Source organism: Notothenia coriiceps, unplaced genomic scaffold, assembly GCF_000735185.1.
Source record: "Notothenia coriiceps isolate Sejong01 unplaced genomic scaffold, NC01 NC01_scaffold00003901, whole genome shotgun sequence".
In the NCBI taxonomy this organism is placed as follows: Eukaryota; Metazoa; Chordata; class Actinopteri; order Perciformes; family Nototheniidae; genus Notothenia; species Notothenia coriiceps.
The window spans coordinates 1-11,989 of NW_011336602.1; the positions used below are offsets into that span (position 1 = coordinate 1).

At 42.1% G+C, this 11,989-nt stretch overlaps 1 protein-coding gene across 1 annotated transcript in view; it reads right to left on the reverse strand.

Annotated features, from left to right (window-relative positions):
• Positions 1–248: 248 nt before the first annotated feature.
• The window catches only part of LOC104941794 (serine/threonine-protein kinase MRCK alpha-like), a gene marked incomplete at both ends in the record, with an annotated part of 28,831 nt that continues 17,090 nt past the window's right edge, over positions 249–11,989 (reverse strand). The window contains 7 exons of the mRNA XM_010766934.1: positions 249–371; positions 867–1,045; positions 1,831–1,910; positions 2,002–2,111; positions 2,454–2,592; positions 2,778–2,978; positions 3,759–3,852. Of these exons, the coding sequence (XP_010765236.1) occupies positions 249–371; positions 867–1,045; positions 1,831–1,910; positions 2,002–2,111; positions 2,454–2,592; positions 2,778–2,978; positions 3,759–3,852 (926 nt within the window). The remainder of the gene's footprint in view (positions 372–866; positions 1,046–1,830; positions 1,911–2,001; positions 2,112–2,453; positions 2,593–2,777; positions 2,979–3,758; positions 3,853–11,989) is intronic.

The following is an 11,989-nucleotide window of genomic DNA, read 5'->3' on the forward strand; positions in this document are numbered from 1 at the left end:
GCAGTTCAAACAGAACCGGTCAAATTTGACCAAGAACACCAAAGTAAGGGGGGGGGGAACGAAGACAATAGGAGGGTTAAATCAAATATGTAACTTAAACGTTTTTTTGTTGCTGTGGCTGCCTTGTTTCTTTATCAAGGTGCATAGTTTTCCCATTCTTAAATAGTCATTTGAACATTGAGTCATTAGCACATACATTTCCCATATGACTTGATAGCGTATGAAACCAAATCTAAGAAAATCCTCACCAGCGATCTGCTTCTTGAGGATGTCGATCTCGCTCTTCAGACTCCTGATCTCCCCCTCCCTGTTGGGCCCAACAGGGCCCTCGCCTGATGGATGCTGAAGGGCCTGCACCGTCTGAGTCGACTCTGCAACAGGTCCAGCAAAAAGAGGCTTTAGTAAAGTGCTTTGTCATGCTTTCTAAAGACCACATTTGGCTTTAACTGATCATTATGAAGAACAGGTTGATTGCACAGTGTTACGGGCGTAGAATAATGACACCATCAGCATTAGGACTGGGGCCCTATAGGTCCCTCTAACTAAAATGTCCCGGGATTTTGAGAGAGAAACACCCTCTGAAGGGAACTTTCGGGGTGTTAGCCTTTGCAGACTATTTACATGCACAAAAACCTATATAACACAATCGAGGGAAGGGAAACCCCAAAAAGCTTGATAAGGACTCTTTAAGATTTGTTATGGGCCAGTTTGGCCTTAATCAGAAAGTCACAGTGTTGAAAGAGGGAGATCACACGGGTAAAGGGACTGCAGGCAAAGCTTACACTGAGATCCAGTACAAGGGCTGCCATGTCTTGCTTTGCAGTGATGTCTGAATAAGTCTATTTTGCCACAGAAGTCAGCTTTACCTTGCAGTTTGCGGCTCAGCTCTAACTTCTCCTGCTCCAGGCGGCGGATCCTCCTCTCGTAGGCCTCTGTGGCCAGGCTGTCCTCCAGGCCTCGCTGGACAACCAGGTCCAGCTGGTCCTCTCCCGGCTTACCCGGATCCCCCACCAGCTGCCGCAGGGAGGCACGGTCTGATAGGGAACTGCAGAGGTGGAGGAGGAACACAGATTGTGAGGAGAAAGGTGTAGGAGGCAGTGACATCAGCCATTATCAGCCGAGTGTAGAGTGAGGAAAGAAAAAAAAAAAAAAAAAGGCCATTTATAGAGTTGAAAAATAGACATAATGGTGTTAACAGAATAAGACAATGCAATATGAAAGGGATTATTAAAAGGGAGAGAAAGAGGCCAGGGGGAAACAGCAGGAGAGGGGAAACAGGAAAGAGACGTGGACGACAGAGATAGAGATGAGTTGAAAGATGAGAGGATGTTGAGTCATGGAAGAAGGGGGAGAGGGAGGGGGAGAAGGAATGACAGTGACAAAAAGGAAGATGGGGAGTGAGAGAAAAAGAGGGAGAGCGAGGGAAAGAAAGGAAGAGTGCAAGGGGACATTATCACTGAGCCTTGAACAGATAAGAAGCAAGCGGTGGGTTTGTTGCTTTCTCACGGGTAGCCTTCAGGGTGAGGATCTACAGCGAGTCCTGAGCATCACCTTATTAGGGAGGGAAGCTACTCCAACACTCCTACGCCGCTATGCTATGCAATGAGAAGGCTTGCTGGGTAATCTGTCCATTTATAATGACTCATTACAAATGATGCTAGATTGTGTAGGTCACTGTTTTCATCCTTATTTGGTCAAAATGTATACAAATACATGCAAAATCCACTTATCGCAATTCTAAACAATGAAAAGTGAAGCAAGAGAGTCCAAAAAAAGACATTCTAAATGAAGGCAGCGGCTTAAAATAATCTTTCCATTGTTATCACTTACCATTTACTGGTGTAGGTGAAGCCCACAAATGGCAGGTGGTGGCCGGAGAAGGCAGTGTGAGAGGGCGGAGGCATGGTCTCCTGAAAAAAGATTTAGAAACATGACAAAAAGAGTTAGATATTGACATGTTATATAGCCGAGGAGAGAGGAAAATATGAACAGATCCCCTACCGAGTTCTTTAGGCAGTCATCATCCACATCAAAGTTGGAGGTATCTGTAGGACTGCTGACTTCTGGGATGTAGGGAGCCTCACATGTGAGAATGTTCTCCCAGATAATGCCTGAACACAAGAGAGGTCACAGGATACTTTTAAGCATAAAACAGTGGCACAAATCTATAAATCTAGTTATCTTGATCATGTTTTTGATTAAAAAAACCTGTTTCATTCATTTATTTGCACAAAATATAGGAAATAACAAACATCATGTATCAGGAGGTTCAAGGGTGTTGTGCTAATGAGATTAAAACATATTATTAAATCTATGAAATGATCGAACCCCCAAATCAGGATGATACACACACTTGTAGATCAAAACACCTCTAAGATATATCCGTATATTGGAAAAATAAGCAACATTTAAATCCCTAAAAACCTTGCGACATAAGTAACGTTAGAACGTACCAACAAAGAAGGGGTGGTGCTGGAAGTCTTCGATGCCGTTCTGGCCCAATCGGTGCTCTCGGCTGCAAATGAGCCGGCGAATCAGGTCCTTCGCATCCTCTGACACGTCTGTGATCTGCTGCGGGAACTGGAAGCGCTCCTGTGCAAGATGTCATGGTGCTCATTAGAGGCATGGCACAATTGATAATTCCACCTCGTTTCTCCTTTATGCTTATATATCCTATCTTTAAAACTGTTTTGCACTGTTTCTTAATAATGTATTGCCATGTGATTGACACAAAGAGAGTAACAGCCTAGAATCCACTTCAAACTCTATAAGCTCACCTTGTGGTTCATGATCTTCCCGTAGGTTTCCACCAGGGACTCTGCATAGAACGGAGTCTCGCCGTACAGCATTTCATACATGCAGACGCCCAGGGACCACCAGTCGCACTCAGGCCCGTACTTGCCCTTCCCATCCTCCATAGCCTGAAGGATTTCTGGGGAGATGTAGTCTGGAGTCCCCACCGCCACGGAGGACTGGACCTAGCAGAGGGATAAAAGAAAAGTCAAGAGTTGATGCAAAAAATCTCTAAAATCTCACAAATGGGAGAAATCTCACATGTAAAGAAGGGAAACATTTTAGTATTCAAGTCCAGCATGCTAATGAAAGTAATTATGATGATGAGTAATAGTCTGCAGTTTTGGAAGCATACAAGATGAATACCAGAGTTCTAGTAAAAGGAAACAGGACTTCTTTTTTGGCTACACTCTTTTTTGGAGCTCATTTTTAACTTCTAACGCAATTTTGAGAATTCACATGATGCTGAATTAAAAGCAAAGCAGTGTTGAATGCTATATGTTGTCTGGATGAATACACAGTGAGAGAGAGAAGCAGATGTTGGCATCTGTCTCTTTATTCTTCAGGAAGTTGCTTTAATACAGAAGAAACCCCCAAGACTGTTATCATGATTCAAAGCTTATAAAGGAAATGTTCCAAAGAAATGTGAAACAAGGTCCAACAAGCCCTTCAATTATTTGTTCAAATGGTCATATAACCTCATCACTATATTATCATTGAAAGAAGACACTGGGGAACATCTTTGATCATCTATTTCATCCTGTCATTTCTCCGTTATGTAACTTTTTTTCTTTCTTTTTGCTCCGAGGATTGTCTGAATCACAAAGTGAAGGCCCAGCCGAGCAGCGGAACCACACACCCCTCCTGTGAGACCCCCAGGGGTTGACTAGGAGGTCAGTAAAAGCTCTGGTATGTTTGCTTTGGACCGGAGGAGGCTTCAGCAGTAGTGTGGTAAAAAAACCTACCGTCCCGTCCTCCATGAGTTTGAGGCAGGAGCCGAAGTCTGCCAGGCGGATGTGGCCGTTCATATCCAGCAGGATGTTGTCGGGCTTTATGTCCCTGAAAGAAGAAAATACAAAATAAATAATGAAGAATGAAGAAAACTACATTTTTCAAAAGACAAATATACTTCGATGACATTCAGAACGCCCACAAGCCATATCTCACATCACACCATCGATAATAATGAAAATTAACTTTTTAACCTGGGAAAATGTTACTAATAATTCAGATATTTATCATTCAATTAAGTGTAATTTCCCCATCGCCCATTAATCAGCAGCGTGACAACTTTAAATGGACCATAGGAAAGAATAAACACTGAAACAAGTGTGGGAATTAGCCTTGCAGCAAGTGTGTGTGTGCAGCTTTTCAAAACACACACAAACATGCACTGTTGGAGAAAATATGCAAGGCACAAACACACTCCCACTTGCAGAAAAAAGACCCTGTGTCCTAAACAGACACACTCCCCTGTTCACTACTCCTTCAATATTTGTGTTGTGAACAGAGACAGACTGGGTGGGGGTTCGGGGGGGTGGGGGCTTCGGGGGGGGGGGGTAACTGACAACACATTCTTTCACAGAAGTGTACACGGTGGCTGGCCACTGTAGATTCTTCTTCTCATCCTGCATTTGCTCAGCATTACTTCTGCTGATGGTATGTTTATAATATAGATACTGACTCTGTCCTGATTTCAGCTGCTGGGATTCATTGCTGCAACAGCTGGATCGTCTCAAAACTCATCAGCTGCTTTCACTTCTTAACCAGCACCTCAACAAATGATAAGGCAATCATGATGATTGAAAATGGGGCTGTTGAAGACACATTTCATTAGCTGAAGTGCAAGTGAGCTTTTCAATTCCTGGAAACATGAGTTTAGTTGGGTGCTGTTAGAGGATGTGGGCCAAACTCCATCTATATATTGCGCGGATTGTCAAAAGTTTGAGATAAAAGGCTTTGTTTTTGCGGCCATGTTTGTGGCTTTGCATCTATGAATCACTGTGATGTTGTTCCGATTCATATCATCTAAAAAAATTAAGAAAACAATTGCCTTTAGTCTTGTTTTGAATCATAACCTAGTATATATAGCCATTTGTGTAGGGGCAAGAAGACGTTTGTTTCTAACACACGCCCAGCCAGGAGGAAAAACTATTTCAACATTGAACCCTGAACAATCATATCAAACGGATACAAGCAGGAAATGCTCACAATTGAGAAGTCATTTTCTGTCCAGTGTTGTTGGCTAGACGTTGTCAAACCATCTGTTTCAAGTTGGCTTTGTAGTAGTCTAAAACGTCTCCTGTTGGAGAGGCTCACATTAGGACGTTTTTTTCTGTCTGCAGCATGGTCTGCAGCCATGTCATAGATTTGATTGGGCAGGAGGGCCATGCTAAAATTATATTGAATAGTTTTGCAACTTTGGGATCCAAGTGATCCTTAAATTGTACACATGATACACTTTTCATTGTAGTTTTACCATGGACGGAAATTATATATTAGTGTCGTTTTCGTGACTTTTTTTTTTTGTATGGTAAGCTGTTGTCTTGGTCTATTTATGTTCTGTTTCTGATTGGTGCAAGCTGCCAAAACTCATGTGTCTTGACATCAAACTTCTGACGCCTACACTGCTGGAAATTTCCAACAAGAAGGAGTAAAAGTAGAGAAAAAGGGAAAAAAATATTTTTATTTTTATACATGACTGCTCAAATGTAACTGTGCACACATTCTACAGTGTGTTCAAACGTAGAGAAAGTAAAGCTGCTGTGTTGGTTCAAAAAACCTTTGAATGCCTACTCTTTTCCATACAGAAAATTGGTTAGAATCAATAGGAAAATCAATAAAGAACCGGAACCCATAAGCAGAATGGATAATGTCATTGGTATCAAATAAATCGTATCAATTTCCAACACCAGTGCTAGTTTGCATTATCTTCAACGTTATGAAAATTGTGTATACTTTCTTTAAACTAACAAAACCATGGTAACTTCCAACTACTTGCACTTAGAAATGTTTGTCAGGTGTTCACTGACAGGTGGTTTGTGTTGGGCTTTTGGTGCTATTGTCTTTCATGGCAGTACTGTTAGTGTGTTAATGTTTATCTCTAGGCTGGATCTAGTGCGAGGCCTGGTTTAGTCAACTCTTTGTGGCCATGGTAAGCAGTTTTAAGGTTGTCATTCTGAGTAATTCCAGGAGCAAAAAGTCATTTGTTGGTTTCATCTGTGACCTTCTGGTGTCAATGTAATCATTCTTGTATTATGTGTGTTTGAAATCCACGTCATCTTAAATCGTAAAATCATACTAAGTGACCCCAATGGTTGCAGGGCATGACTGGTATGAAACAGAGACGTCACTGTCTCCCAGAATCATGGCTAAATATAGCCTCTGCGCTGGCCGGACCAATCCCCTGAGGGGGAGACCCTGTCCAGCCCAGTGTCTGAGGCCCTCTTATCAACACAGTGAACCACAACGCGGCTCAATACACACGGTATGAGGGCCACATAAAAACTCTTCTACAGTAGTGTCAAAGGCACACACGCAGTACACACTAACACACTCGGAGTCCAGGGTTAGAGAACTGAGCTGCTGCTATTTGTGTGCATTAATGTGAGCATTGTTCTGCTTCAAATAAAAATAAAAACTGATGACCAATACATGCATACACCCCCACAAAGCCGACCCCCACACCACTAGCACTCTCATAATGACTGATAAGAAGTGGATGAGGAGATACAACTGAAACAAGCAGAATACAATAAAAAGGCAACCCTCTGCAACCATTTGTTGACAGTCATTTGGAGTACAGATTATTTTTTCCATTTTTGGTAGTGACAATGGCTCCAACTTGCATCATTCAACCACTACAGTGTGAGCATGTTCTTAACATTTGGCTTCAACAGACCTAAATCCAGCATTATCTCTAAATAAAAGTTGCATCAAGGTCGGAATAATTCCAGTGTGTTCTAAAAACAGCCAATACGGTAACGTTCTCTGGCAAAACCATAGATTTTTGCCAGAGAACAAGGCTTTAGGAAGTAGAAACTGATCAGTAAAAGCTCAAGAAATTCCCACATTCCACTTTGAATTATTCTGTAATTCTTGTTTTCAAATTGTACACATTGAGACTTTGGGAGATGTTATGTTCTTTTAAAAAAAAAAAGAGTGGGCAAACATAAACTAGCTTTGAAGACGTCTTTGATGTCTCTGTCTTCCGCGAGACATCTCTTCAAAGCCAGATGTGAAGCCCCTGTCATTTTCCAGAAGTGTTAATAGTTGCATCGCATGGGGGTACAACAGGGGGTGGGCCAGTTATCTCTCTGCCTCAGAGACGCCACTAAATCACAAACCTATAAAACCATGGATAAAAGTAATATGCGCACATATTTGACTTGTATAGACACATAAAAGTGGGGATCCAAATGTATATATACAGTGGGGCAAAAAAGTATTTAGTCAGCCACCAATTGTGCAAGTTCTCCCACTTAAAAAGATGAAAGAGGCCTGTAATTTTCATCCTAGGTATACCTCAACTATGAGAGACAAAACGAGAAAAAAAAAAATCCTGAAAATCACATTGTCTGATTAAGAATTTATTTGCAAATTATGGTGGAAAATAAGTATTTGGTAAATAACAAAAGTTAATCTCAATACTTTGTTATATACCCTTTGTTGTCAATGACAGAGGTCAAACGTTTTCTGTAAGTCTTCACAAGGTTTTCACACATTTTGGCCCATTCCTCCATGCAGATCTCCTCTAGAGCAGTGATGTTTTGGGGCTGTCGCTGGGCAACACGGACTTTCAACTCCCTCCAAAGATTTTCTATGGGGTTGAGATCTGGAGACTGGCTAGGCCACTCCAGGACCTTGAAATGCTTCTTACGAAGCCACTCCTTCGTTGCCCGGGCGGTGTGTTTGGGATCATTGTCATGCTGAAAGACCCAGCCACGTTTCATCTTCAATGCCCTTGCTGATGGAAGGAGGTTGTCACGCAAAATCTCACGATACATGGCCCCATTCATTCTTTCCTTTACACGGATCAGTCGTCCTGGTCCCTTTGCAGAAAAACAGCCCCAAAGCATGATGTTTCCACCCCCATGTTTCACAGTAGGTATGGTGTTCTTTGGATGCAACTCAGCATTCTTTCTCCTCCAAACACATCTAGTTGAGTTTTTACCAAAAAGTTATATTTTGGTTTCATCTGACCATATGACATTCTCCCAATCCTCTTCTGGAACATCTAAATGCTCTCTAGCAAACTTCAGACGGGCCTGGACATGTACTGGCTTAAGCAGGGGGACACGTCTGGCACTGCAGGATTTGAGTCCCTGGCGGCGTAGTGTGTTACTGATGGTAGCCTTTGTTACTTTGGTCCCAGCTCTCTGCAGGTCATTGACTAGGTCCCCCCGTGTGGTTCTGGGATTTTTGCTCACCGTTCTTGTGATCATTTTGACCCCACGGGGCGAGATCTTGTGTGGAGCCCCAGATCGAGGGAGATTATCAGTGGTCTTGTATGTCTTCCATTTTCTAATAATTGCTCCCACAGTTGATTTCTTCACACCAAGCTGCTTACCTATTGCAGATTCAGTCTTCCCAGCCTGGTGCAGGTCGACAATTTTGTTTCTGGTGTCCTTTGACAGCTCTTTGGTCTTGGCCATAGTGGATTTTGGAGTGTGACTGTTTGAGGTTGTGGACAGGTGTCTCTTATACTGATAACGAGTTCAAACAGGTGCTATTAATACAGTTAACAAGTGGAGGACAGAGGAGGCTCTTAAAGAAGAAGTTACAGGTCTGTGAGAGCCAGAAATCTTGTTTGTTTGTAGGTGACCAAATACTTATTTTCCACCATAATTTGCAAATAAAGTCTTTAAAAATCAGACAATGTGATTTTCTGGATTTTTTTTTCTCACTTTGTCTCTCATAGTTGAGGTGTACCTAGGATGAAAATTACAGGCCCCTCTCATCTTTTTAAGTGGGAGAACTTGCACAATTGGTGGCTGACTAAATGCTTTTTTGCCCTACTGTATATATATATAAATTGACACTTACTTTTCCATATCCCTGCTTGCATCCTGGGTTACTTAAGTCTTTTAAAAGAGCTCACAGATGAGTTCCAGATTGGACATCACTTTCCAAAGTGGATACTGTATATAGCATTTGGATGGCAACCACATACTGTACCCAAGTGCATCAAACATTCACATAACCTACTGTATCTGGAGTGATGTGAACTTGGCAGGCATGAACTCGCAGAAACAACCGACGTCATGTGTACTCAAGGTCATACTGTCGAAGTACATCTTAAACTTCAACATAGTATAAAGATTTATCTGATCAAATGTTTATGTTTCTAAGAAGATGAGTTATGTTGGACTTTACACTGCTCCATTACATCTGACATTTTACCTTGAAGGCAAGAAGACAAACTTGGGCATGTTCGCTGCTAAAGGATGCAGCTTGTGATGGTATAATGTTATAACTATAACTTTTTGAACATGTTCAGCCTGTACGATCTGTTAATTCAGTTTCATTAAGAGCAAAGAATAACTCTATAGTGGCCCTATGCATCATTAATAGCGCTATGCAAAAATGTTTTTCGCTGGTAAAAAAGGTGGACTTGAAGGAGAGTGGTTGTGACGCAATACAAGGGTTAAGGTTAGGTTTGTCAATAGATTGGCTATGAAAAGTTCTATGAGGTAAGACAAATGTGTTGGTGTGTGTTAAGGGTAAACACAATGTTTTTGTTGAGAATGTAAATAGAAACTTTATTGACATGGAAACTACTCAGGGGATCTTTAAATGGCAAATCTGTAGTTTCAACGTCTAGCCTAGATTATCTCATGTTTCACAATTTGCAAGATAAATGATAAGTTACTTTCTCTGCAGCAGTCAAACGTGACAATGTCACATTTTCTGTTTGTGGATATCAGTGTTTAACCTGACATGCCATATGGTTTGTTAAACATTCTAGAGGCCGTCAATGGAAACTGGGCAAGCAGTTTCAAAACAAAATTGTCTGTTGATTGGAATAACCATCTGTCAATGAAATTCTTAACAAAGATAGTCAGTAGATGAGCGAGATAACATCCTTTCCATCGAAAACAATTCCACCATACCAAAGGCTCACAACCTCTGAACACTGAATCTGAATCACCTTGACAGGAAGTGAAAACCTTACAAATCATAAATGACACCTGGAACAATTGTCTGTGTTCTATTACACTGTGAGCACGTGGATCTGCAGTGTTGTATGTGTGTGTATATACACAGGTGCTTCAATAGCAGAAGGCCCTAATCTGTTCCAGAGATTTCTGGTCTAGCAGAGAGCAGACAGCATGAGTTGACCCTCGCCTGTCCATGTGTGTGTAAATGTGTGTGTGGCAGACAGGCAGCACAGTGGGGGTAAGGGAGGGGGGTAATGGTGCAGCTACTGATAAACCATTTAGCACTCAGCCCCCGTCTGCCCACTCCCCTCTCTTCCACTCTACCACCCTTCTCCTTTCCCAAATCTCCCTAAACCTTTTTTCTCTCTCAGATACCAAAAATCTATTCATCTAATAAATTGTTTTCTCCCCCTTGCAATTCAAATCATCAGTTGTTTTTTTTAATGTTCTTTCTCACTCTGGATTTTGTGACGAGCCCCCTAATCATCAAGCCAGACACAGAAAAGTACCGAGCCCACACTGGCGGCTAACGGCACAAGAGCTGACTCGCATTTAGGATTCATTTCATGGCGGGTGCTAAGCTAGTGCTAGGCTAGGCTAATTGCTGTAGCTTATTGGGCTACTGTATCACTTCTGCAGTCTTAAGGAGCAGTCATAAGGAGCAGTGCAAAGACGAGAATAGAGGGAGGTAATCTCCTCTAAGACCACAGCATCCATCTGGGAGGGCCATCTGGACGCCACCTCACAATACACACACACAGACACATTCACACACACAATGTGGCCTGCAGCAACAGTGGAAACTGCAAAGACAAGGCATGTCCACATGGCTCTAGCCAAGCATTTGTTAACTATGGTTCAAAGAACTGATGCCTGTGTGACTCCTGTCATCACTAGATACTGACACACACAGGCGACACACACCGACACACATTCCTCCTACTTATCGAAAAACTAACATTTCAAATAAATGTCCGTCGTCAATCAAATTTGAGAATATTATAATATTCAAGATAGAGACATTTAACAATGTGAATGAAGATCTTTTATAAATGCAAGCGTATTTGTGTGATTTCATTAAAATTGGCAAAAGATAATGCGAATAAAAGATTTTTTCATTTACTAACGTTTTGGGATTATTAATGGGAGTATGTACATCAAGATGAGCAGAAGGTTGTGAAGCAGAGTCCTGCACGGGTATGATTTTCAAGACCCGCTCCTGCGCTGCACCCGCGACGTGCAATACCGAACCCGCCCCCTGCACATATTGCCAATTAGATCCGCAAACCGACCCGAACCCGCATATCCTATGAGCAGTGAAAATGTGCAATTATTAAACACTGTTTAATAATTGCACATTTTCACTGCTCATAGGATATGCGGGTTCGGGTCGGTTTGCGGATCTAATTGGCAATATGTGCAGGGGGCGGGTTCGGTATTNAACACTTTCATTGGACTCCTTCAAGCACTAACCAATCAGAGCAGACTGGGCTCTGGTTTCTGAAAAGAGGTGCTGCAGCTCAGGCAGTATGAAAAGATTAAGAGCTTTTTGAACACTAAAGCATGGAGGCATGTCACAGGGGAGGCACAAAATACAAATATGAGCCTGAAAATAAGTAGGGCCCCTTTAAATGAGTTTCGTCATCGCTCCACACATATCTGATGTTACCGTACTCAACTTACTTCTGGGTAAAACAAAGATGATGCGGGTCGGGTCGCGGGTGTTGCATAATAAATATATTAAAATAATAATAATTTAGTTTAATGTTTAAATCCTCAGAGCTCTCCCTCGCGGGACCGCGCATAATCATAACCTCTGCAGCGCATCAATCTGCTGCTGAGCGCGCCACATTCGAAATGGCTGATGTGAAGCTCTCTAGCGGAGAATACAGCATTGTCAATAACACTTCCTCAAGAGCGAAATCCAATGTCTGGGAGGCTTTTGGTGTCATCCTAGATGGAGAAAATAACCAACATCCCACGCTTTTTGAGACAAATATGCAACTGCGTGGGTTAATAATTAGCACGTTTTCACT